This window comes from Balaenoptera ricei, chromosome 3, assembly GCF_028023285.1.
Source record: "Balaenoptera ricei isolate mBalRic1 chromosome 3, mBalRic1.hap2, whole genome shotgun sequence".
NCBI classification, from domain to species: domain Eukaryota; kingdom Metazoa; phylum Chordata; class Mammalia; order Artiodactyla; family Balaenopteridae; genus Balaenoptera; species Balaenoptera ricei.
Window position 1 is genome coordinate 156,758,277 of NC_082641.1, and position 26,219 is coordinate 156,784,495.

A 26,219-nucleotide genomic window follows, 5' to 3' on the forward strand; every position below is an offset into this window, starting at 1 on the left:
AAATTAATTAATGTAATATAAATATTACTTTAAAAAATTAAAATCTCACCCACAGGCTTTCTTTTTTTTTTTTTTTATTCTTTTTTTTTCTTTTATTATCAGTCATCAATTTTATACACATCAGTGTATACGCGTCAATCCCAATCGCCCAAATCAGCACACCACCATCCCCACCCCACCGCGGTTTTCCCCCCTTGGTGTACATACGTTTGTTCTCTGCGTCTGTGTCTCAACTTCTGCCCTGCAACCTGGTTCATCTGTACCATTTTTCTAGGTTCCACATACATGCATTAATATACGATATTTGTTTTTCTCTTTCTGACTTACTTCACTCTGTATGACAGTCTCTAGATCCATCCACGTCTCAACAAATGACTCAATTTCGTTCCTTTTTATGGCTGAGTAATATTCCATTGTATATATGTACCACAACTTCTTTATCCATTCGTCTGTCGATGGGCATTTAGGTTGCTTCCATGACCTGGCTATTGTAAATAGTGCTGCAGTGAACATTGAGGTGCATGTGTCTTTTTGAATTACGGTTTTCTCTGGGTATATGCCCAGTAGTGGGATTGCTGGATCATATGGTAATTCTATTTTTAGTTTTTTAAGGAACCTCCATATTGTTCTCCATAGTGACTGTATCAATTTACATTCCCACCAACAGTGCAAGAGGGTTCCCTTTTCTCCACACCCTCTCCAGCATTTGTTGTTTGTAGATTTTCTGATGATGCCCATTCTAACTGGTGTGAGGTGATACCTCATTGTAGTTTTGATTTGCATTTCTCTAATAATTAGTGATGTTGAGCACCTTTTCATGTGCTTCTTGGCCATCTGTATGTCTTCTTTGGAGAAATGTCTGTTTAGGTCTTCTGCCCATTTTTGGATTGGGGTGTTTGTTTCTTTAATATTGAGCTGAATGAGCTGTTTATCTATTTTGGAGATTAATCCTTTGTCCGTTGATTCGTTTGCAAATATTTTCTCCCATTCTGAGGGTTGTCTTTTCGTCTTGTTTATGGTTTCCTTTGCTGTGCAAAAGCTTTGAAGTTTCATTAGGTCCCACTTGTTTATTTTTGTTTTTATTTCCATTACTCTAGGAGGTGGATCAAAAAAGATCTTGCTGGGGCTTCCCTGGTGGCGCAGTGGTTGAGAATCTGCCTGCTAATGCAGGGGACACGGGTTCGAGCCCTGGTCTGGGAAGATCCCACATGCCGCGGAGCAACTGGGCCCGTGAGCCACAACTACTGAGCCTGCGCGTCTGGAGCCTGTGCTCTGCAACAAGAGAGGCCGCGATACTGAAGAGGCCCGTGCACCGCGATGAAGAGTGGCCCCCGCTTGCCGCAACTAGAAGAAGCCCTCGCACAGAAACGAAGACCCAACACAGCCAAAAAAAATAAATATAAAAAAAAAAAAAAAAAAAAATAGCCAGCATAGTTTCTGTTTAAAAAAAAAAAAAAAAAAAGATCTTGCTGTGATTTATGTCAAAAAGTGTTCTTCCTATGTTTCCCTCTAAGAGTTTTATAGTGTCCAGTCTTACATTTAGGTCTCGAATCCATTTTGAGTTTATTTTTGTGTACAGTGTTAGGGAGTATTCTAATTTCATTCTTTTACATGTAGCTGTCCAGTTTTCCCAGCACCACTTATTGAAGAGACTGTCTTTTCTCCATTGTATATCTTTGCCTCCATTGTCATAGAATGGTTGACCATAGGTGCGTGGGTTTATCTCTGGGCTTTCTATCTTGTTCCATTGATCTATGTTTCTGTTTTTGTGTCAGTACCATATTGTCTTGATTACTGTAGCTTTGTAGTATAGTCTGAAGTCAGGGAGTCTGATTCCTCCAGCTCCGTTTTTTTCCCTCAAGACTGCTTTGGCTCTTCAGGGTCTTTTGTGTCTCCATACAAATTTTAAGATGATTTGTTCTAGTTCTGTAAAAAATGCCATTGGTAATTTGATAGGGATTGCATTGAATCTGTAGATTGCTTTGGGTAGTATAGTCATTTTCACGATATTGATTCTTCCAATCCAAGAATATGGTATCTCTCTCCACCTGTTGGTATCATCTTTAATTTCCTTCATCAGTGTCTTCTAGTTTTCTGCATACAGGTCTTTTGTCTCCCTAGGTAGGTTTATTCCTAGGTATTTTATTCTTTTTGTTGCAATGGTAAATGGGAGTGTTTCCATAATTGCTCTTTCAGATTTTTCATCATTAGTGTATAGGAATGCAAGAGATTTCTGTGCACTAATTTTGTATCCTGCAACTTTACCAAATTCATTGATTAGCTCTAGTACTTTCCTGGTGGCATCTTTAGGATTCCCTATGTATAATATCATGTCATCTGCAAACAGTGACAGCTTTACTTCTTCTTTTCCAATTTGTATTCCTTTTATTTCTCTTTCTTCTCTGATTGCCATGGCTAGGACTTCCAAAACTATGTTGAATAATAGTGGTGAGAGCGGACACCCTTGTCTCGTTCCTGATCTTAGAGGAAATGCTTCCAGTTTTTCACCATTGAGAATGATGTTTGCCATGGGTTTGTCGTTTATGGCCTTTCTTATGTTGAGGTAGGTTCCCTCTATGCCCACTTTCTGGAGAGTTTTTATCATAAATGGGTGTTGAATTTTGTCAAAAGCTTTTTCTGCATCTATTGAGATGATCATATGGTTTTTATCCTTCAATTTGTTAAGATGGTGTATCCCATTGATTGATTTGCGTATATTGAAGAATCCTTGCATCCCTGGGATAAATCCCACTTGATCGTGGTGTATGATCCTTTTAATGTGTTGTTGGATTCTGTTTGCTAGTATTTTGTTGAGGATTTTTGCACCTATATTCATCAGTGATATTGGTCTGTAATTTTCTTTTTTTGTAGTGTCTTTGTCTGGTTTTGGTATCAGGGTGATGGTGGCCTCATAGAATGAGTTTGGGAGTGTTCCTTCCTCTGCAATTTTTTGGAAGAGTTTGAGAAGGATGGGTGTTAGCTCTCCTCTAAATGTTTGATAGAATTCACCTGTGAAGCCATCTGGTCCTGGACTTTTGTTTGTTGGAAGATTTTTAATCACAGTTTCAATTTCATTCCTTGTGATTGGTCTGTTCATATTTTCTGTTTCTTCCTGGTTCAGTCTTGGAAGGTTATACCTTTCTAAGAATTTGTCCATTTCTTCCAGGTTGTCCATTTTATTGGCATAGAGTTGCTTGTACTAGTCTCTTAGGATGTTTTGTATTTCTGCGGTGTCTGTTGTAACTTCTCCTTTTTCATTTCTAATTTTATTGATTTGAGTCCTCTCCCTCTTTTTCTTGATGAGTCTGGCTAATGGTTTACCAATTTTGTTTATCTTCTCAAAAAACCAGCTTTTAGTTTTATTGATCTTTGCTCGTTTCCTTCATTTCTTTTTCATTTATTTCTGCTCTGATCTTTATGATTACTTTCCTTCTGTTAACTTTGGGTTTTGTTTGTTCTTCTTTCTCTAGTTCCTTTAGGTGTAAGGTTAGATTGTTTATTTGAGATTTTTCTTGTTTCTTGAGGTAGGCTTGTATAGCTATAAACTTCCCTCTAGAAATGCTTTTGCATCATCCCATAGGTTTTGGGCCATTGTGTTTTCATTGTCATTTGTCTCTAGGTATTTTTTTATTTCCTCTTTGATTTCTTCAGTGATGTCTTGGTTATTTAGTAACGTATTGTTTAGCCTCCATGTGTTTGTGTTTTTTACGTTTTTTTCCCTGTAATTCATTTCTAATCTCATAGGGTTGTGGTCAGAAAAGATTCTTGATATGATTTCAATTTTCTTAAATTTAGTGAGGCTTGATTTGTGACCTAAGATGTGATCTATCTTGGAAAATGTTCCATGCACACTTGAGAAGAAAGTGTAATCTGCTGTTTTTGGATGGAATGTCCTATAAATATCAATTAAATCTATCTGGTCTATTGTGTCATTCTAAGCTTCTGTTTCCTTATTTATTTTCATTTTGGATGATCTGTCCATTGGTGTAAGTGAGGTGTTAAAGTCCCCCACTATGATTGTGTTACTGTCGATTTCCTCTTTTATAGCTGTTAGCAGTTGCCTTATGTATTGAGGTGCTCCTATGTTGGGTGCATATATATTTATAATTGTTATATCTTCTTCTTGGATTGATCCCTCGATCATTATGTAGTGTCCTTCCTTGTCTCTTGTAACGTTCTTTATTTAAAAGTCTATTTTATCTGATATGAGTATAGCTACTCCAGCTTTCTTTTGATTTCCATTTGAATGGAATATCTTTTTCCATCCCCTCACTTTCAGTCTGTATGTGTCCCTAGGTCTGAAGTGGGTCTCTTGTAGACAGCATATATATGGGTCTTGTCTTTGTATCCATTCAGCAAGCCTGTGTCTTTTGGTTGGAGCATTTAATCCATTCACGTTTAAGGTAATTATTGATATGTATATTCCTGTGACCATTTTCTTAATTGTTTTGGGTTTGTTTTTGTAGGTCCTTTTCTTCTCTTGTGTTTCCCACTTAGAGAAGTTCCTTTAGCATTTGTTGTAGAGCTGGTTTGGTGGTGCTGAATTCTCTTAGCTTTTGCTTGTCTGTAAAGCTTTTGATTTCTCCATCGAATCTAAATGAGATCCTTGCCGGGTAGAGTAATCTTGGTTGTAGGTTCTTCCCTTTCATCACTTTAAGTATATCATGCCACTCCCTCCTGGCTTGTAGAGTTTCTGCTGAGAAATCAGCTGTTAACCTTATGGGAGTTCCCTTGTATGTTATTTGTCGTTTTTCCCTTGCTGCTTTCAATAATTTTTCTTGGTCTTTAATTTTTGCCAATTTGATCACTATGTGTCTCAGCGTGTTTCTCCTTGGGTTTATCCTGTATCGGACTCTCTGTGCTTCCTGGACTTGGGTGGCTATTTCCTTTCCCATGTTAGGGAAGTTTTCGACTATAATCTCTTCACATATTTTCTCTGGTCCTTTCTCTCTCTCTTCTCCTTCTGGGCACCCTATAATGCGAATGTTGTTGTGTTTAATGTTGTCCCAGAGGTCTCTTAGGCTGTCTTCATTTCTTTTCATTCTTTTTTCTTTAGTGTGTTCTGCAGCAGTGAATTCCACCATTCTGTCTTCCAAGTCACTTATCCATTCTTCTGCCTCAGTTATTCTGTTATTGATTCCTTCTAGTGTAGTTTTCATTTCAGTTATTGTACTGTTCATCTCTGTTTGTTCTTTAATTCTTCTAGGTCTTTGTTAAACATTTCTTGCATCTTCTCGATCTTTACCTCCATTCTTATTCCGAGGTCCTGGATCATCTTCACTATCATCATTCTGAATTCTTCTTCTGGAAGGTTGCCTATCTCCACTTCATTTAGTTGTTTTTCTGGGGTTTTATCTTGTTCCTTCATCTGGTATATAGCCCTCTGCCTTTTCATCTTGTCTGTCTTTCTGTGAATGTGGTTTTTGTTCCACAGGCTGCAGGATTATAGTTTTTCTTGCTTCTGCTCTCTGCCCTCTGGTGGTTGAGGCTATCTAAGAGGCTTGATGGGAGGCTCTGATGGTGGGTAGAGCTGACTGTTGCTGTGGTGGTCAGAGCTCAGTAAAACTTTAATCCACTTGACTGTTGATGGGTGGGGCTGGGTTCCCTCCCTGTTGGTGGTCTTGCCTGAGGAAACCCAACACTGGAGCCTACCTGGGCTCTTTGGTGGGGCTAATAACAGACTCTGGGAGGGCTCATGCCGCCAAGGAGTACTTCCCAGAACTTCGGCTGCCAGCGTCACCATCCCCACAGTGAAACAGAGCCACCCCCTGCCTCTGCAGGAGACCCTCCAACACTAGCAGGTAGGTCTTGTCCAGTCTCCCCCGGGGTCACCGTTCCTTCCCCTGGGTCCCGATGCGCACACTATTTTGTGTGCGCCCTCCAAGAGTGGGGTCTCTGTTTCCCCCAGTCCCGTCGAAGTCCCGCAATCTATTCCCACTAGCCTTCAAATTCTGATTCTCTATGAATTCCTCCTCCCGTTGCCGGACCCCCAGGTTGGGAAGCCCGACGTGGGGCTCAGAACCTTCACTGCAGTGGGTGGACTTCTGTGGTATAAGTGTTCGCCAGTCTGTGAGTCACCCACCCACCAGTTATGGGATTTGATTTTACTCTGATTGCGCCCCTCCTACCATCTCATTGTGGCTTCTCCTTTGTCTTTGGATGCGGGGTATCCTTTTTGGTGTGTTCCAGTGTCTTCCTGTCGAATACCGTCCAGCAGCTAGTTGTGATTCTGGTGTTCTCGCAGAGGGAGTGAGAGCACGTCCTTCTACTCCGCCATCTTGGTTCCTCCCACTGTTTACATTTTTATTTTCTCCTCCTGATATCTATAAACATAATTCCACCTAGCTTCAATATAATTTGCCATTCTTATCTTTTCATACTAAATTTCAATTTTTGATTCACAGTTATACTTTTTTTTTTCTTTCATAGTTATACTTTTTAACATTGGATTCAGAAGGTTTCATTGAATTGGTCCATTTTTTAAATTGATGAAAAATTGGAAATAACCTAAAATAAACTATTGTAAACATCTTCATAAATACAACTTTTCTTTTTCTACTTAAAGATGTATGTTTTTGATTCTCCATTAATCAACTTGCTTGGACAATAGTGTATTAAATAGAAGTTGTTAAGAGTGTTTATGAAGTCAAAAAAAAAGCTTATGAATTGTCTGCCAATTGTTATTTCAAGACAGTGATATTTTAATAATCAAATAGTACATACAAAGAAGTTAAGATTTGTGGTATCACACTAATTACATATTGTTATTAAAAATTTATATGATATGTAAAGCATTCTTAAAATAGCTAAGTTGCCTTTTGCTATAATATTAGAAATGGAAACATATATAAATAAAACATGTATATGTGAAACATATTAGGAATTCTGTAATATTAGTACCTGGCGGTATATAATACGGCATCATGGAATGAGAATACAATTAAAAATTTTTTTTTATTTAGCGTGATTAAACAAAGTGGAAATGTAACTGAAGTATACAAGCTCATTGAGGTATTTTAAGAGTAATTTTATTTCTTGGTCTATTTTTTGTATTTGCCTCAGTTATTTGGAGACATAGAGGTAAGCCAAATCAATAGCTGGGTATATACTTAGATCCAGGTGAGTATAGGGGTAAGATAATGGTGTGAATTGTGTCACATTTATATTGTAGTTATGTATGCCTAAAAAAGACGGGAACTTTTATTAGAAAATTTTTTTTATCTCCTAACACAAGTATAATTAAAAAAATTTTTAATACAAATGTATTTGCATTAGTTTCTGAAAGTAAAGGAAGGGTATACACATACAAACCACATGCATACAGACATCTTTTTTGGAGGGTAATTAAGTTAAAAAACAAAATAAAATAGCACAAAAAGAACTGAGCTCCTATATATATATATATATATTTTTTTTTTATAAATTTATTTATTTATTTATTTATTTATTTATTTATTTTTGGCTGTGTTGGGTCTTCGTTTCTGTGCGAGGGCTTTCTCCAGTTGCGGCGAGCGGGGGCCACTCTTCATTGCGGTGCGCAGGCCTCTCACTGTCGCGGCCTCTCGTTGCGGAGCACAGGCTCCAGACGCGCAGGCTCAGTAGTTGTGGCTCACGGGCCCAGTTGCTCCGCGGCATGTGGGATCTTCCCAGACCAGGGCTCGAACCCGTGTCCCCTGCATTGGCAGGCAGATTCTCAACCACTGCGCCACCAGGGAAGCCCGAGCTCCTATATATTTTTAAGAGGCATGTTAAATCACACAGAATCATGTGGTGATTATCAATAAGCTACACTCTATGAAATATTTATCCTATATTACCACATACACTCTATTTTACACTCCATCCTAATGCTGCTAAAATGTAGAAAGCAGCAGCATAGCACAGGGAGATCAGCTCGGTGCTTTGCAATGACCTAGAGGGGTGGGATAGGGAGGGTGGGAGGGAGGCTCAAGAGGGAGGGTATATGGGGACATGTGTATGCATATGGCTGATTTGCTTTGTTGTGCAACAGAAACTAACACAGAATTGTGAAGCAATTATACTCCAATAAAGATCTATTAAAATAAATAAATAAAATAACATGAAATAGTAGATTTGAAGGATAAAAATAACCATTTTAACCTATGATGTTTGTTTTCAGTAAATTCAAATTAAATATTTAAATGTGAATTTTAATATATGGCTTGTTCTAAATAAAATATTAACACGTAGGTCTAGTTTTTGCAACCAAATATTTCATATAAAGATACTTGCCTCTTTACTGCTGAAATATAGGATAAGTCTCCACATTTCACTCTTTTATCCAGTGGGTTTCATTTGTTTTTTTGTCTGTTTTCTATATGAAATCAAAGGAGCAGTGAAGGCTGACAGGCTTATAGGAGAGTAACATTGACTCACCTACCACCCAGCAACTTGCAGTCTTATAACTTTTACTGTTTTTACATAGAAAAATTCATCTTAAATTGAAATTTTGGTCCAATTCTGAAGATTCTGTTTGGCAGAAGTCATGGGTGTACCTGTGTTTCGCTATCCTTGAGATTCAGAAATGCCAAAGGTGTTCTAAGATTCAATAAACTTGAGTGTTTCTGCATGATACATAAAATGTATCATACTTTGGGATTTTTAAAAATTTTATTTTTCCATTTCTGCACATCTCAATACTTTTGTTTTAGTTAAAATAACTTGTTAGTGTAGAGAACTTATATTTTTAAAAAATGCTGGCTTATGTAAAACCTTTTTACAAAACGATCCTTTTTTTAATGGCCTTGGCATCATTGTCCAGTGCCTGTTTGATTCCTTTCAAACTGTACACTTTTGAGAGTTGCTCTGTAGACCTTTGGTGCATCTTGATTCCTTCTTTCGTGCTTTGTCAAACATAGGATTGGCCACAAAGAAACCTGTAAGTAATGGAAGGAAACACTCTGCTGGTAAAGAATGTTATGGTCCTGAACCTCTACCACCTGGTGTGTCTGGTTTTCTGCCGTGGCGTACTGCAGAACGTGCAAAAAGCAACAGGTAATGTGTTTGCATTCCCTGTCTTTTTCAGTCGTTCAGAATTCTTTATTTTGGAACTTCCATTACGTGGGCGGTCTCTGGTGCTTTCTATAGAGGAAAGAAGATAACTCACACATGGCTTCTGCCTAATGAGCCGTCTAAGGAAGAAAAACAGAAAGTAATTGGGAGTTTCAAGTTGTTTCTCAAGTGTCACAACAGAGGTAACCCCGTGGGAGTCATGAGGAGACTAAAATTATCTCCAATTGTGCAGGTGAGAAAAGTTTCACTAAAGGCAGGTGTAGTTGAGCCAAGCCCTACAGCACAGAAGTAGGAATTTGGATATGTACGAATGGGAAAAAAGACATTTTAGGCATGGGAAGCAGTTTAATGCAGAATGGATGAGAAATCTGCATTAGACCTATTCTAAATCAACTGGCTTATTAACTCAGTAAATCAGATTTAGTGAGTCAAACTAGCTTTAGCTGATTACTTATCCAGGGGATAGCTGTTCATAGTAATTTTTGTCATAGAACAGTAAATAAAATTGTTGAATTATAGCTTTAGGCTTGCTAAGTGAAATAGATTGCTCTAGATGATTTTCACGTGACTTACTTGGTAGTATTCATGAAATTGGGGGTTAACAATTGCTTAAGAAAACAAAGAGAACTGATTTTAAATAGTACTTGAAGGAGTTACTGTGTGAAGTATCTGTTCAGTAGCTCATGTTAAATGGATGTTTATAATCCTTATTGGACAACCAACTAATTTTTTGCAAATGGTAATGTGAATTGCTGTTGCATAAACTATAGTGTTGAATCCCCAGTCTTTGCACTTGAGTTTAACAACTCTGTGGTTTCCTATCTTCTTGGTGAGACACTTAATCTCAGGTCCATCCTCGTCACACAGAGTGGTAAATTAGAGAACGATTAATATCACCATTTAAAGAAGTGAGACTGAAATCTCAACCATCCTGAACATAGGAGCTGAAGGGGCCTCTCGGCAGTTCAGAGAGTTATCACCAAGCCAGTCGGCTGAATTCTGTTCAGTTTTCTCCGTAGCAGAGCCCTCCAGGTCCTTCTTTTGAGCTTATTTATTTTTATACACAATTCTGTATGGATACTGTACATAATACTAAATAGTTGTATTAACTGGATTTAACTGGTGATGTATTTACATCAAGATCTAACTTCGTTTTGTTGATATCTTTTTAAGGGCTTTCCATTCATCAAAGCTCGTGATGTATGTAATCAGGTGCAGGTATGTAGCTATCATATTTATGATATGTAGGGGTTGAATTGGGAAAGGTGGGTGGTCATTCTTTTTGCTTTTTAAACTGACAGAGCCTTACAAGAAGCATTTCCCTCTCTGAAATAAATCCACGTAAAACTTGTCTGGTTGCTCTCCCAATGCAACCGTGTAATTGTGTGGATTTCTCACACAGCTGGCAGCCTTGTGGTTATGTCTGTGAACAAGGAAGCCTGTTCTCCAGTCTGCAAATCAGCTGTTACCCAGTGAAACGAACTTGACTGCCATTTCTGACCCCTCATATGGAGCTGTCATACTCAAGAATGTTCATATGTTTTCAAGAAATGTTGTTTGCAGGCCGTATGTACAAATTCCTGATCTGAAAGCCAATATAAAGCAACATCTCCCAAACTTCTGCTCTCTCACCAAGGCCACACACATTCCCTCGCTTATGGCCTCATGGCAAGCTAGTACTGTCAGTATCAGATTCTCCTTCCCAGTGGTCTTGGGAGACCGCATAGTTGCTCTGTGAAAGGCACCACTGCTGAGGTTGAGAGAAGAGCACCTTGGGTGTCAGTCCTGCGCTTGCATGCCCAGAGGGAGGGGTGTGCGCCTCGTTCTCCTGTTGGGAGTTTCCTCTGCTGCAGGTTTGCTGCTTGTTGTGAAAACGATGTCCTAGTGACTTGTCTTCTGCGTAGTTATATAATCCCAGCACACTTCTGTATGATCTGTAGACTTTTATGGGGTTGTGGCCAGGTCAGTTTTTAAATGTTTGGAAATGTCCTATGGAACAACATTGCAGTGGCAGTGAAGCTTGACAGGAGAATTGTATTACTGCTACCCTAGTTTTGGCTTAAGGGTGATGAGAAGATGAAATTTTTGATGGGTCAGTTTTAGTTGCGTATGTGTATGTGATTTATTTTTTAAAATTCTAACGTCTGTTATTCACAGCTTAGATATGTTGACTTTCTGATTATTCATCAGTCCCTTTACTGATGTATTTTCCTCCGAAAAACTACATTTGCTTCCAGACTGTTTTCGTCTGATGGTAAAGAATAAATTTTTCATTTGCAGTATAAAGTTGATCTGAGAAAAAATGTTTATCTTGGCTCTTCACTTGGCTTCTGTGAAAGAAACTTAATAAAATAATATGGGCAATTCCCATTACTAATCCTAACCATGTACAACAGAGGTGTGTACAGTAACATAGCAAAAATAAGTTACTGTACTTTTACTTAGTCATTGCCTGTTTTAGACTAAGGAGCAGTGAGAGACATTTATAAATAATGATACGTCAGATCACTTTTGTTAAATGTCCTCTAATATTTGGATATTTGGTATCTGGCTTGTGTTATCTTTTATACAATCTTGTCTTCTTTCTTTGCACTTCAGTTTAACAACTCTGTGGTTTCCTATCTTCTTCTTGTGACACTCAGGTCCATCAGAATTTCCTGTGACTGTGACAGTAGAGAGTCCTTCCTCCTCAGAAATCGAAGAGGTCGAAGATTCCTCAGAAAGTGTTCAGGAAGAGCCAGAGAAAATCAGTTTGAAACAAGAAGCATTGCAGGTACGAAGTTATCACTTTAAAGCTATAGAGAAGATTATTTTTCAAATGGAAGCCTGATTGCAACACTGCACAGCTTGAGTGAGGGTTCTGTTTTCTCCTCCCATCTGCATTGTATCCCCTTGAATGGTTCCTTAAGCTTAGACCAAGGTGAATGGTGGACATTTGAACTCTAAGAAATAAAAATCAAAACATGTCGTTAGTAATATAGTTTCCTTTCCTTAGAACCTTAGGATATTCGATTTAGGGAGAACCTTAGTGATCATAAGATAAAGAAATTGAGTTCTGAATGAATATAGTCAGCTGATTCAGTGCTCTTGTTTTACAGATGAGAAAATTGACAGTTCTAGTTGAACTCTCTTTTTATAAGAGGAAAATATGGCCTCATTTTAAATAAAAGTAAAGTTGAAAAAAGTTTTGATGTTAATATTCTCCTTTCCTAAAATAAAAAACCTCAAGAAGCTACATTATATTCCCTAATAAACCTGACATCTAATGTGATTCCATACTTTGGTTTGTACGGACAGAAAAGAAAAACTGATTTTCATAAGAAACTTTTGCACCTCAAAAATAATATATTTGTTTTATTTCAACTTTAATGCAGAGCTGAACATTTCTAGTAAATAAGGGAATACCATTTGGGGGAACCTTGTCTTTGTGCTACAAAGTCCATGTTTAATTTTTAAAAATTATTTAATATGATTCTCTTTTCGTATGAAACATGAAACTTGACAGGTTTCAGAACTAATTATCCCATTATTGTAGGACTATGGTAATTACTCTTTGATTTTCAAAAGAGAATGTTAGATTTTTATGTTTTTAATTAAAATTAATGATAATATAGAGAAATTTTAAGAAAACTTAGAAAATTATGAAATGTTACAGTGGGAGAAATCTATAGTTCATGTAGAGTTACCCCCTTTCATTTTATAAATGAGCACCTACAATTTGTAGCACATAAGTGATTTCTTAGTAAATTGCAGAGTACGACAAGACCCGAGAGCATCTAACCCGCATTCCTTGTCATTTTAGATGTGTTGTATTCATTTCCTTCATGAGTAGAACAGGAGATTGTATTTCTAAAAGCAGTGATAGACTGGGGAAGACCAAGAACTTTAAACACTGGGACCACAGAATAGCAGATTCAGAACGCACTGAGAACCCTTGCAGCTCTTCTCCGTTTTGACAAGACACTACAAGGATGGTATCAAAGTGTTTAAGTACATAAGCCAACAACAGTCAAGAGATTTCAACATAGTTTTGAAAGACGGAAGACACATGGAAGAGTGTGAAACTGAAGCAGTAGAACAGAGGAAAAGCATCACCTAGAATATGCACAGGTACCACCTGCAACTGAGGAGGATTCTGACCCCACCTGCAGAAGTAGCTTCATGCTTTGATGCGCATGTAGGAGAGAGGGTGGAGTTAGTTAAAAGTGTGACTGAAATAGGGGAGCTCATTGAAGGGTTGTGTTTGGAGGAGTGGACTCCCAGCCCCGCCCTCACGCTCCTGAAGTGAGATGATTTTAAGTTTGAACACAGTGAAACTGGGGAGAACTAGGGCAGCTAGTGTGAGTTTTTACACCCTAGAAAAGAGTGTTTGGGGGGGATCCTATTACAGTCACTCCCCACTTCTTCCTGCATAAGAAGCCAATCAATCGTTGACTTCAGGGAGCTTTCTGCGCTCATTCTTAAATAGAAAATAACTGTCATTTGCCTGATAGTTGAGTAAAGCTTACAACATGAGAGGGGGGGAAAAGAGTGAAAACATATCCTGGTAGGACTGGGGACAATTTAGGGAACAAAATAATTTAAGAAAAAACCCTAATTAGTATCCTGAGAGAGGTTTAAAAAGAGCTAGCAACTATAAAATAAGACTAGGGTGTTAATTAAAAAGAGAATGGTCAGAAAGCAAGAGAGGTGTCTTGGATATGAAAATATGGTTGCTGAAATATATTCAGTAGGAATTTTAAAAATTTCTCAGTATATAAAAAAGAACGACACAATGGAAAATGTGATAGCCATATGTTAGAGAGGCTGCATCTGGGAGATCCAACATGTTACCATTAGAAACTCCAGACCCAGACAAAAAATGGAGGGAAGCTGTCAAAGGGCAACAAAATTCCCCACAGCTGAAAGTAGACATCAGGCCTCAGATTGAAAATAGTTACTCAAGTTTTGAGCAAGATGAACAAGAATAGACTCATACCTAGGCACCCTTCATTGTGAAACTTTAAAATACTGAAAAAATAAATTAAAATAGATTGGGCTTCCCTGGTGGCGCAGTGGTTAAGAATCTGCCTGCCAATGCAGGGGACATGGGTTCCATTCCTGGTCCGGGAAGATCCCACATGCCGCAGAACAACTAAGCCCATGTGCCACAGCTACTGTGCCCGCATGCCTCAACTACTGAAGCCTGCACGCCTAGAGCCTGTGCTCTGCAACAGAAGAAGCCACTGCAATGAGAAGCCCGTGCACCGCAACGGAGAGTAGCCCCCGTTCACTGCAACTAGAGAAAGCCTGCGCAGCAATGAATACCCAATGCAGCCAAAAATAAATAAATTAATTAATTAAAAGAAAAGTAGAATAAAATACTGAGAGGATACATCCATTCCAGAGAGAAAAATACTGGTCACCTAAAAAAAAAAATTTTAAATCTGACTTTATCATAGTTGTCATCAGCACCATGGATGCTGGAAGGTATTAGAAAGATACCTCCAAATTTTTCCAGCACATAATTTTCACCCTAGGGTTTTGTATCCAGCCAAACTATCAGTCATAAGTGGAGGCTGAATGAGATATTTTGTACAAAAAGAAATTTGAAAAATTTACCTCCTGTGCTACACCTTAAGCTATTTATAGAAATAATCCAGCAAAATGAGGCAATAAACCAAGAAGGAAGGTAATAGGGGATTCAGTGCAGAGAGCAGCTAGTCTAGATTGGAGAGGCTTCCATTGATTGTGTGATTGAGAGCTTAGAAACACCTTGAGGCATATTGTACTTACTAGGTATTAGGCACTGTTGGAAGGGAGGAGGGAGAGGAAGAGGAGAAGGAACTTGAACTCCAGAGGAGAAAAGGCTATACTGACATAAACATGAAGCAAACTAAACTATGGTTGATTTTTAACCGACTATTGGTGAGGAAGAGAAGAATCCACTTAAACTTGACACTATAGATGCCCCCGTTTTCAGTGACACACAGGGGTAACGACCACCTATCTAATTTGTTGTCCAAACCAGAACTTGTCCAAACTCCTTACACTTCAATAGTGTAAGGAGGCGCTCTAATGCTGTAACATCAGGACAACAGGTATAAACTGGAACAGCCCAAGGCGGCTTGGGGTATGTGGTCACCCTGCACAAGGGCAGTGACACTGACACAGTATGGAACGAGGTGTAGTCTATACACAGAGACACAGTACATCTGCAGTGGGCAATATTAATTTAATTGTAATAATGGCAATACTGTCTTGGTTTGTAGCTTTTATTGTCAACTTGCATGTAATAACAAATAACTAACCTAAACTATACTTAGTATGTATTAGTATTAACTTGGTATGTACTGAAATGTATTGTGTACTAGTATGTACTTAGTATATGTTAGGCTCTAAGTGTTTTTGCATATATTAACTCATTTAATCCTCTGAATAGCCTTATGAGGTTGGTGCTAATATCATTCCCACTTTTGAGAAAAGGATGCTAAGACAGGGAAGGAACTTGCCCAGGCTGTACCGAATTTAGGGCTGGATCGAGGCTTTGAGTTTAGGCTCTCTGCCTGTTCTCTTAAACCTTACTCCCTACTGACTCTCAAATGACAGAAGACTTAACTGCACATAGAACAGAATATAAATTTCAACTTTGACAACGTAAAAGCTAGGTTTGGAAGGTAGACAGGAGGTAGAAAAAAGGGAAGATGGTATGAATGTCCTCATTTTACAAAGCGTGACGTTGAGAGAGTTTATAGTGGATCAACAATGTAGGTTTTTAAGTATATCACTAAAGTCAAAGAGATCATGAGCAGTGGAATAACTAATGATGACATAACTTTACTGAGCAGTGTGGACATAGGAAAGAGTGTAAAGGAACTAAACCCTTACTTAGTAAATCAGAAAGTCAACAGATAATGCCTCAAATTTAGTCAGAAAATAGTCATGTTAGAGTATTACTTGGAAATGGAGAAGAATTCAAAATAACAATAATTGGACCTCCCTGGTGGCGCAGTGGTTAAGAATCTGCCTGCCAAGGCAGGGGACACAGGTTCGAGCCCTGGTCCAGGAAGATCCCACATGCCGCGGAGCAATGAAGCCCGTGCGCCACAACTACGCAGCCTGCGCTCTAGAGCCTGCGAGCCACAACTACTGAGCCCACGTGCCACAGCTACTGAAGCCCTCGTGCCTAGATCCTGTGCTCCACGACAAGAGAAGCCACTGCAATGAAGCGTAGCCCCCGCTCGCCGCAACTAGAGAAAGCCTACACGCAGCAACGAAGACCCAACACAGCCAAAAATAAATAAATAATAATTAAAAAAATAAGAATAAAAAATAACAATAGTTGACGTCAACCTCATAAAAAAGGAAATCCAAACAGCCAGTACACACAGAAAAGTATAAGACTTCATCAAGTAATAAGAGAAAAGTGAGTCAAAACCAATGAAACTACATGCCAATCAGATTGACAAATACATAAATAAAGTCTGGTAGTATCAGGTATTGTAGACCTGGAGTACTATGGGAATCTTCTACCCTGCTTATACTGGAGTATAAATCGACACAACTACTTTGGAAAGCATTTAGCACTCTCCATCAACTGAAGGTATATAAATAGCCTGTGACCCAGCAGCCCTCACCCCCGCCCTGTGTAAATGCACCAGAATAACCGGTACAGCAGGATTCCTGTCCATGATTTGCATTAGCACAAACTGAAAACAACCCAAATGTCCATCAAGAGTCAAAAATTAAATAAATTATGTGTATTCATACAGTGGGAAAACTATCAAGCAATAAAACTGAATGAACTAGAGCTACAGGCTGCAATGCGGATGAATCTTTTAAACCAATGTTGAGTGAAAGAAATAAGATAGAAAAGACTTCATATACTATGATCCTCTACATAAAGTTAGACGTTGACAAAACTAAACTCTTTTGTTAGGGGTGCATGCAGGTTAAAGGAAATGATTTTCAGAAATGAGGATGGTGTTTAACCGGGAAGAGGGAAGGAGCTTGTGATGAGAAAACGATATCGGGGGTTTTTGAGATGCTGACAAGTATCAGTACTTTCAGATTCGAGTAGTGGTTATGTAAGTATTCTCTTTTGATTTGTCACATTGACAGTTTTGTCCTGTGCACTTCTCAGTACACATATCGTATTTTACAATTAAAAACCTGTGTACAGAATCGGTCGCTTCTTGAGTGCTGGATGTGGGAGTGGGATGAGACTATTTCATTTTAAGCCCTTCACTACTGCTTGCGTTCACATGTTCATTCATTCAGCATTAATTGAACATATGCTGTGTACCAAGCACTCTTCTAATTTTATGTGTTTTAACTCATGTAATCCTCACAAGAGCTCTGTGATATGGGAGCTTATCTCCATTTTATAGATGAGGAAGTTGAGGCCTAGAGTTATAGAACTTGTCCAAGGTTATATAGCTAATGGGTAGTGCCAGGCCCATTTGCCTCAGAGAATCTGAATTTTTACAATATAATATAAAAGAGAAATTTAATTACTAATTATAAGCCAAAAAATTGCACATTAAAGAAGATGACAAGTTTTCATCTATCCAGTTAGAGAAAAACACACAGTCTGTCTTTCACACACGTACATCTTGTATTGGCAGGGATTTTCCTTATTAAGCAATTATTTATTGACCATCTACGTTGTGCTAGGCACAGGTGCTGGGGATAAACACTTAATAAAATACACCCCCTATCTTCAAATAACTTGCACTCTAGGTGAGGAAGTAAGCCAACAGTTACAGTAGAGGTTATATACCAAGTGATACATCGCTGATGGCAGTATAAAATCTCAGAAATCTTTTGGAAAGCGGTTTGGAGATAGGTACCTCAGAGCCTTAAAAATATTCATTTGCTTTGATCTCAAACTCATTTTTATGCATTTATTGTAAGAATGTTATTCTCAATATGGAAAAAAGCCTTCATGCATAAAAACGGTTATTTTGTCTTATAATATTGAAAAGTTGGAAAGAATTTAAATGTGTAAAATGGTTAACCAGTAAACCCACTCAGTGCAATATTTTGTAGCCCACAAAAAAAAAAATCAAGGTTATGAATCCCCTGATTATATGAGAAATGATTGATTTCAATGTTAAGTGGAGAAAAGTTGAACATAAAATTTGATATCCAATATGATGGGAGCTTTGTCCCAGATAAATCACCCTAGCCAGTGTACAGAAGGGATGAAGGAGAGCAGATGACAGGAAGGAAAATTATTCCAAAGCCTTATCATTAGTCTTACTTAAGTAATAGAATATCAAGCAATTTTACTTTCTAACTTTTTTGGTTCCATATTTCCACATAAGGGACATGAATTATTAATACTTTGTAGGAGAGGGGTACACTTTTTCACAAAAATTTCACACTGTGTTCTAATTCCCTCCATTAGAGGGAGAAACTATTTCATGTAATTGCACTTTGATGTGCTATTTAGAACCAGTCAGGAATTTTAGTCTACTTTCCTCTGACTGTGGTGAGGGTTTTTTGTTTGTTTGCTTATTTGTTTAGAATTTCTTTGAAATCAGTTTTAGAAGATTGATTAAACCATTATGTTAAAAGTAGAGGAATTTTGCAATTTTTTCCCCTTTTTTCCCATTGAAAACTTGACTGGCTTTAGTAATGAAACATTAAAGAATTTGAAGTTCTTAGACTCTCAATTTTTTAAACATGTTCTGAATATAAAAATATATGTTCATTGAGCAAATCTTTGAAAACAGTGAACAACTTATTGAAGGAAATAAAAGCCACCTCTGCGTGTACACACACCTAATCTGCTCTTTTGTCTTCAAAAAGTATCAAAAATATTTTGCCATGTCACTAAATACTCTTCTACATCAGAGAATTTGATTAAGCTTATGCATCATCTCCCAGGAGAAACGCACAGATATATTTTGAATGTAGAACTCCTGAAGCCCGTTCATTAACTCTGGCTGAGACCTCTTGTCATTCTTTTCTTAGTGGCTTCACAGCGCATTCCTTCATACGGTGAGCTATTTTTATTGAAACCAATCCCAATTTGGAGGCTCTTAGCTTTCTTCTAGGGTTTGCTTATAAACAATCTTATGACATCATGTTGGTAGATAAATCTTTGCCCACATCTTTAATTTTCTTAGGGTAAACTCCTGATGTAGGATTGTTGTTAGGTACCAAAAGCTACTCCAGAAAGTGATACCAGTTCCTCTCCCAATGATGGCATATAATAGAGTTCCTCATTCTTTAAGTGATTGTTCAAAGCAGTTAAAATGTATAAATATACCTTACTGTTTTCATAAGTATAGGTATTCTGACTGTTTATTGCTGCATAAGAAACCACCCCGAAACAGTGGCCCAAAACAATGACAGTCATTTATTTTGTCCACGAACCTGGAGGTTGAGTAGAATATTAATTCTTTTACTACACTCTCACTGACTGAAAACAATACCTATTTGACTAGCTCACAGTTCTGCAGGTCAGAAGTCCAGGCACAGCGTGACTGGGTTTCCTGCTCAGATACACACGGGAACATGTGGGTTCCCTCCTGAGAGTGTTAAAGCACGTGAAATTTAAGTGTAAACATGGAGCCCCAAATGTTGGATGTTCACCATAGTTTGTGTGGGTCACAGACCTGAAATCAAGATGTCAGTCTGGCTGTGTTAGCATCCAGAGGCTCTGGGAAAGAATGCCTCCAAGCTTCTTCGGTTTGTTGGCATAATTCAGATTCTGCAGTTGCAGGACAGAGGTCCCCATTTCCTTGCTGGCTGTCAGTCGGGGGACGGTCTCAGCTCCTAGAGGCCTCTCGCTTGCCTTCCCTGCCGCAGCATTGGACTTCTTCAGAGCCAACAATGGAGGGTCTCCCTCTTGTCCCTTTTGTACTTCAATTTAGGAAGAGTTCAAGTCCTTTTCATGGGGTGCCTGAGTAGGTCACATCCACCTAGAATAATCTCCCTATCTTAAAAAATCAACTGATTTTGAATCTTAATTCCGTCTGCAAAATCCCTTCACTACAGCACCCAGATTTAGGGTTTGATTGTTTAAGTGGAAGGTTTGTGTACTTCAATAAGTAGGAGTCTTAGGGGCTCTGTTAGAATTCTGCCTATTGCAAGCAGTGTCCCCACTTCAAGGACCGAAGTGTCTTAGTTCCTAAAACTTCTAAGAGAGCTTATCAGTGTTCATTTTATTTGATTGACCTTGGTGAGTGGGAAGACTACCACCTCCGTGAACAGGAACGGCACCCAGCTTCCTGAGTCCACAGTGTGGCTCTGCTACTTAGTGGTGTCACCTTGGCTGTGCTGCTCTACTTACTCTACTTCTCTGCCTCTGTTTCCCTCATCTGTAAAATAACATGGAGTTAGTGATTGTTCTTTCCTCGTAGGGTTTTTTTTAAAATAAATTATTTTATTTATTTATTTTTGGCTGCGCTGGGTGTTTGATACTGCTCACGGGCTTTCTCTAGTTGCGTCGAGCAGGGGCTACTCTTCCTAGTGGTGTGCGGGCTTCTCATTGCGGTGGTTTCTCTTGTTGCGGAGCACGGGCTCTAGGCACGCAGGCTTCAGTGGTTGTGACACGGGGGCTCTAGAGCGTAGGCTCAGTGGTCGTGGCGCACGGGCTTGGTTGCTCCGCGGCATGTGGGATCTTCCCGGACCAGGGCTCGAACCCGTGTCCCCTGCACTGGCAGGCGGATTCTTAACCACTGCGCCACCAGGGAAGCCCCCCTCTTAGGGTTTTGATGATTAGATTATTTAATGCCCAGGGAACTCCAGGAACAGTGCTTGACTGTAAATTGCTTTAAAAATGATTACTTTTTAAAAAAATGCTTTTGAATCTGCAATTATGCAATTCAGGTATATTAAGCATGTTCATTAATAGGACTTCCTACTATAAAGAGACCCACAAATAAAAATAGAAGTTTTCTTTCTTGGTCTTAACTATTTATTTCTGACTTGCTATGTTATACGCATATGCCTTTTATGGTGGGCTGCCACAAATTTATGTTGGAAAAAGTGGAATTTAAATAAATCTTTACTATGCTAATTTGATAGATTTTGATAATTCGTTTCACTAGCATGGTATGATATTACCAGTAGCAGACTAAAACCTGAGTTCACTTCTGGCTCTGCCCCTAAATCCTGATGAGTCCTACAGCTGGAAAGGCTTTTGGATATTATACTACGAATTAGTTATAATATTTACTCTGTTTGTTTAGGAAAAACTGGAGGAGTGCCTAAAGCAGTTAAAGGAGGAAAGAGTAATAAGACTTAAGGCTGATAAATGAGTCAATGAGGCAAACAATTTCTTAGACTTTTGAGAGTGTTTTCGTTTTATTTTGATTTGATTTTAAGCCATACACACAGTTTGTAAACTTTAAAACTGTAATATGTTGCAAATTGGTTGTATCATATGGACTTTTGCATTTACTGGTATTTAGTGATCATATGATCTATATTCCAGAAAGCATGTTTTTAAAAATGTGAAAATCTCATTTTGAGTGTGTGTGTGTGTGTGTGTGCTTTCATATGACACTAGCTTATTTTCTGTTCATGATTCTTTGATTCAAGAAAGCACTTTTTGTGCATATACTGTATATACAGTAGCATAAAAGACATGATGAGACTCTCCTGGCAATGAATTAGGAAAGTGAATCATTTAAATAAATTTAAGATATTGGAAAACTTGTACGAATGCAATGCAAGATAAAAATATATACTATAAGAATTACATTAGGTAATGTGCATGAAAGCAGGGCATAATCTAAAAAGTTCCATCTAAATATACTTTATCATAGGTTGAACGTAGGGAGGAATTTTTCAAAGTGCATCCGTTGGATTGGCGGACACTCATTCAATAAGTGTTGAGCACCTGCTTATATAAGGCAAAAGGGGCATCATGAACATAACAGCCTTTCTGAGAAATACTAGAGTTGAGCTTATAGGGGTTTTAAGTGCATAGGTGATGAGCGGAAGGGGAAGAGTGCACGGGAGTGAATATTTTCAAGAAGCCAAAGAAAATATTGGTGATCGTACATTTAATAAATTGGGTTGGGTATGATTTAGGACTTTTAAACGTAAGCATTAGATAGTATGCTCACTAAAGTTAATTCTTAACATTCAGCAGAGTTGTAATATGTTTTGTTCAAATCAGATTCTATAATTCACTTTCTAATTTAAGGGAAACTTAAAGCAGGTAATTTTCTAATGTGGAATGAGGCTCCATTATGAATTTAACCAGTTAGAAATGTGATCTTTTGTGAAAGATCATTAATAAAACGATAACTTTGGTTTATTTATGTACCAGCTAAGTGTTATATAGGAAACTTTGTTGGGTGCCTGGGGGTTTTGGTTATAATGTGATATGGTCTCTGTCTTTACTGGTGGCGAGTTAGGTTAATTACAGGTTAATTACATTTTGAGTGTTTTAGTTTTGTTCCTTGAAACTAGACAAGACTACTTTTGATGACAATGAGAAAAAAGCATGTCAGACATTTTCAGTCTTCTTTTATAGCTGGAACATGAAAATGCCCAGTTAAAGAAATATAAAATTCTCTTTGTCTGAAGGCCTTCATGCCCACTCATTGACAAGCATGATCCTGGATGAGGAAGGTGTTTTGGGCAGCACTGAGAATTCTTTTCAGAAGTTCCATGCTTTCTTGGATCTCCTTAAAGATGCTGGGTTAGTTCATTTCTCTTCATGGCATTCTTCTCTTTGCAACTATAACGGTAGTTTGCTGAGGAACTGGAGCGATTTTCATCACTTACGTGGCCATATTTAGCCAAATTTAGTATAATTATCGGTAATATAGTTGACGTTTTAAAATGAGGAATTAAATTTTTTAAGAAATGCAAATAGGGCAGCCTGCTTTGGTAGAGTGGGGAGCCCATTATAAAAGAGTAACCTGTAGACAGAGTAATTAGTAGGTATAGTTTTTTGTGAAGACTAAATTGAAGGCAGTGTCCATTGAAAATACTTGGGAATGGATAAGAATTTTCCTATCTTTCATTTATTTTGCTTGTTTGATAAGTTTGAATTAAAGTTATTTTTGTCTTAGACATAAAAATTATTATTAATCTTCAGGGAAGATATAGGTCAGTGGTTCTCAACCGGGAACAATTTTGCCACAATGGCTGGTATAGATCAGTCAGATTTTCATTTACTAGGTCGTCCCCAGATGAATTCTACTGTTAGCAGTCCACCTAAAGAAGAAAAGAAGGCACTTGAAGAAGAAAAATCAGAATCCAAGCAGAGTGCCCCAGTACAAATGCAGAATCTCCAAGTAAGTGGACAGGACAGCACTTAATGATTCTAAGAGTGATTAGCAAAAAGGAAATGACCAAGTCAGAGAGAAAATAATAATGGTCGGTCTCTAATAGTTCACATGCTCGGGAGCTAGAGGACTGTGGAGTCCTCTCCAAATCTGAGATTAGTAAATGTGGGCCCATTTCATGATACTGTATTGCTGTACATAAGAAAACTGGAAGTTCTTTAGAAAATTTATGAGTTAAAGCAAACTCTCCTTAATGAAGAAAGAAAACATTACAGAAAATATTCCAAATTTTAAATTGTATAAATGTCTATTCTATTCATATTTTATCTAGGTTTCTATTTGTATGCAGTCAGCTTACAATGAAGGAACACTAATGAAGGGACACGTATTGACAGAATTTTTAAAATAAGTAATCTTGACATAGCTAATACGTAAGATATTATAGTGACTCACCTGGTCATGGGAATGGGAGGGGAAACCTGTCAGCTTTTCCTCTAGCGTTACTTGGAGCCCCCTTCACCCACCTCAGCCAATCTCAGACTGGTCTTGGGAACTGACAGCTTGAGAACACAGTCTGGTCACAAACTATATACTGTTTACATGTGCCTGGAGGATAGAAAAGAAATTAATTTTCTTACAGAGTAGGGTTTCATTTTTAGTGAGGGAAAGGAAATGGGTAATAACTACCCCAATCACCAAAGTCTGAAAATGTAGCAGACATAGCCTTGGATATAGCTAGGTTAAGTTGAGAATCACTTGGCAAGATATAATTAGAAAAAAACTGGCTCTGAAATCTTCTGAATAATCAATTACTGTGTTAATAATAAGATCACAGAATAACACTGACGTTTCGAACTCTACTTTTTAATGGTTGGCTTTGTTCATCACTGAATTTTTGTCTTGTCTTTTGTCTTTCCCTCCAGTTTCAGAAAATTACAGGTGATGCTGGGCTTCCTTTGCCTCTCGACTCCTTCCATGTCCCAGTCTCTACTCAGGAGGCCTTAGAAACTTCCAAAGACAACCTGGGGGTCCCAGTCACAGAGCAGCAGCAGGAGTCTTTTGAAGATTTCATTGCTAGAACATGTTCTCCCTTCAGCAGACGTCATTTCTGGAACTGGAAGTCAAAGAAAAGAAGAGGAATTATCTAGAAATAGCAGGTCTTCTTCAGAGAAAATGAGCAAAGCAGGTGAATAAACCAAAAAATACTGTGCTAAGAAACAACCTGGGAAGGACCTGCATTCCTGCTCTGACTCACCTGTAAAGCAGAAAAGCAAAGGAATTGGGCAAAAGAATTCTTTGGTTAATAAAGCAATTAAAAGTGAGTCTTTGAAAAAACACATTTCTGTTAAGAAAGAGAGTAGAATAGTGACTGTTTCATCAAAGACAACTAAAAGTAAACTCAGTCTACTAGAACATTCTGAAAGTGATACTCTTGGATCTGACTGTGAATTTTAAGAAAGCATCCATACTCTATCATGCCTAACATAGGACTAAATCTTTTAAAATTATGTTTTTGCCTTCAAATTTTAATAAACTACTTATGTTTTTATTATAGCATATGGTGTTTTCAATTACTTGACTGGAAGCCATTAGAGAAAGATTTATCTATACTTTTTTATTATAATGAAAGTTTTGGTGTATTTTTCCTTGTGACACTTTGCACCATTCATTCAGCTAGTGTTTTCTGAGGTCTTCATATGTACAGTACTTTTCTGGGTGCCATTGCTTTCAGCAGTGAACAAAATAAAGCCTTTACTCTCCTGGAACTAGCACTCTGTGGTGGGAGAAAACATAAACAACAAAACAGGGTAAGGGGTAAAAAGAGATGGGAATAATAAATGGAATAGTTTTACCATTTGGTTAAATGTCAAACTATTATAAATCACATGGCCAGAAGCCATTGACGTATTTTAATTCACAATAACCAGAGAGCCTCAAACATTTACCAAGGCACTTAACCGTGTTTATGGATTACAGCAACGCTATGAGATTGGGAACTATTACCATCCCCATTTTATAGATGAGGAGTCGGAGGAGACATTATGTGAGTTGCCAAGAATTACACAGCTATAAGTAAGTGGTAAGCTGCGATTTGACCCGAACCCATGCTCTTTTTTTTTTAAATGTACGGACTTTATTATGTTTCATTTGTTTCTGATTTATGTGATTATTTTCTTTAAAGATGTTTTTTGATGTCGACCATTTTTAAAGTGTTTATTGCATTTGTTACAGTATTGCTTCTGGTTTATAATTTGGTTTATGGCCACAAGGCATGTGGGATCTTTGCTCCCCGACCAGGGATCAAACTCTCACCCCCTCCATTGGAAGGCGAAGTCTTAACCACTGGACCACCAGGGAAGTCCCCCTTATGTGATGATTTTTATGGCAATTTTTTTAAATTTTATTTTTTATTGACGTATAGTTGAATTACAGTGTGTGTTAATTACTGCTGTACAGGAAAGTGACTCAGTTATACATTTATATACATTCTTTTTCATATTCTTTTCCATTGTGGTTTATCACAGAATATAGAATATCGTTCCCTGTGCTCTACAGTAGGACCTTTTTGGTTTTTTTAAAATACATCCACTTTTTTTTTAATAAATGTATTTATTTATTTATTTATTTTTGGCTGCGTTGGGCCTTCGTTGCTGCACGCGGGCTTTCTCTAGTTGCGGTGCGCAGGCTTCTCAATGTGGTGGCTTCTCGTGTTGCAGAGCACGGGCTCTAGGTGCATGGACTTCAGTAGTTGTGGCATCAGGCTTAGTTGCTCTCTGGCATGTGGGATCTTCCCGGACCAGGGCTCGAACCCGTGTCCCCTGCATTGGCAGGCGTATTCTTAACCACTGCGCCACCAGGGAAGTCCCATGTAGGACCTTTTTGTTTATCCATCCTGTATATACACCAGTTTGCATCTGCTAATCCCAAACTCCCAATCCAACCCTC

The 26,219-nt window shown here is 38.2% G+C and overlaps 1 protein-coding gene across 3 annotated transcripts; it reads left to right on the forward strand.

Annotated features, from left to right (window-relative positions):
- The first annotated feature begins 4,583 nt into the window (after positions 1 to 4,583).
- Positions 4,584 to 24,452, forward strand: LOC132362766 (centrosomal protein of 78 kDa-like). 3 transcript variants are annotated; one of them, XM_059917742.1, is made up of 6 exons: positions 4,584 to 5,801; positions 8,880 to 9,015; positions 10,207 to 10,251; positions 11,676 to 11,806; positions 22,567 to 22,681; positions 23,167 to 23,251. In XM_059917742.1, exons 1-6 carry the CDS (start codon positions 5,696 to 5,698, stop codon positions 23,192 to 23,194), a joined length of 561 nt encoding a protein of 186 aa, XP_059773725.1. In that variant the 5' UTR covers positions 4,584 to 5,695; the 3' UTR covers positions 23,195 to 23,251. The 3 variants fall into 3 exon arrangements, with proteins under 3 accessions (XP_059773725.1, XP_059773726.1, XP_059773724.1); XM_059917741.1 differs by lacking the exon at positions 23,167 to 23,251 and adding an exon at positions 24,197 to 24,452 and having other exon boundaries at positions 4,585 to 5,801; XM_059917743.1 differs by lacking the exons at positions 22,567 to 22,681; positions 23,167 to 23,251 and adding an exon at positions 24,197 to 24,284.
- The last annotated feature ends 1,767 nt before the right edge of the window (positions 24,453 to 26,219 follow it).

Excerpts from the sequence above, each read along its gene's own strand:
- LOC132362766 (XM_059917741.1), top strand. The coding sequence starts at position 5,696 with ATGCCGCCAAGGAGTACTTCCCAGAACTTCGGCTGCCAGCGTCACCAT. Across the intron at positions 5,802-8,879 it reads AGACCCTCCAACACTAGCAG|GATTGGCCACAAAGAAACCT; the intron begins GTAGGTCTTGTC and ends TGTCAAACATAG. Across the intron at positions 11,807-22,566 it reads TGAAACAAGAAGCATTGCAG|GCCTTCATGCCCACTCATTG; the intron begins GTACGAAGTTAT and ends CTTTGTCTGAAG.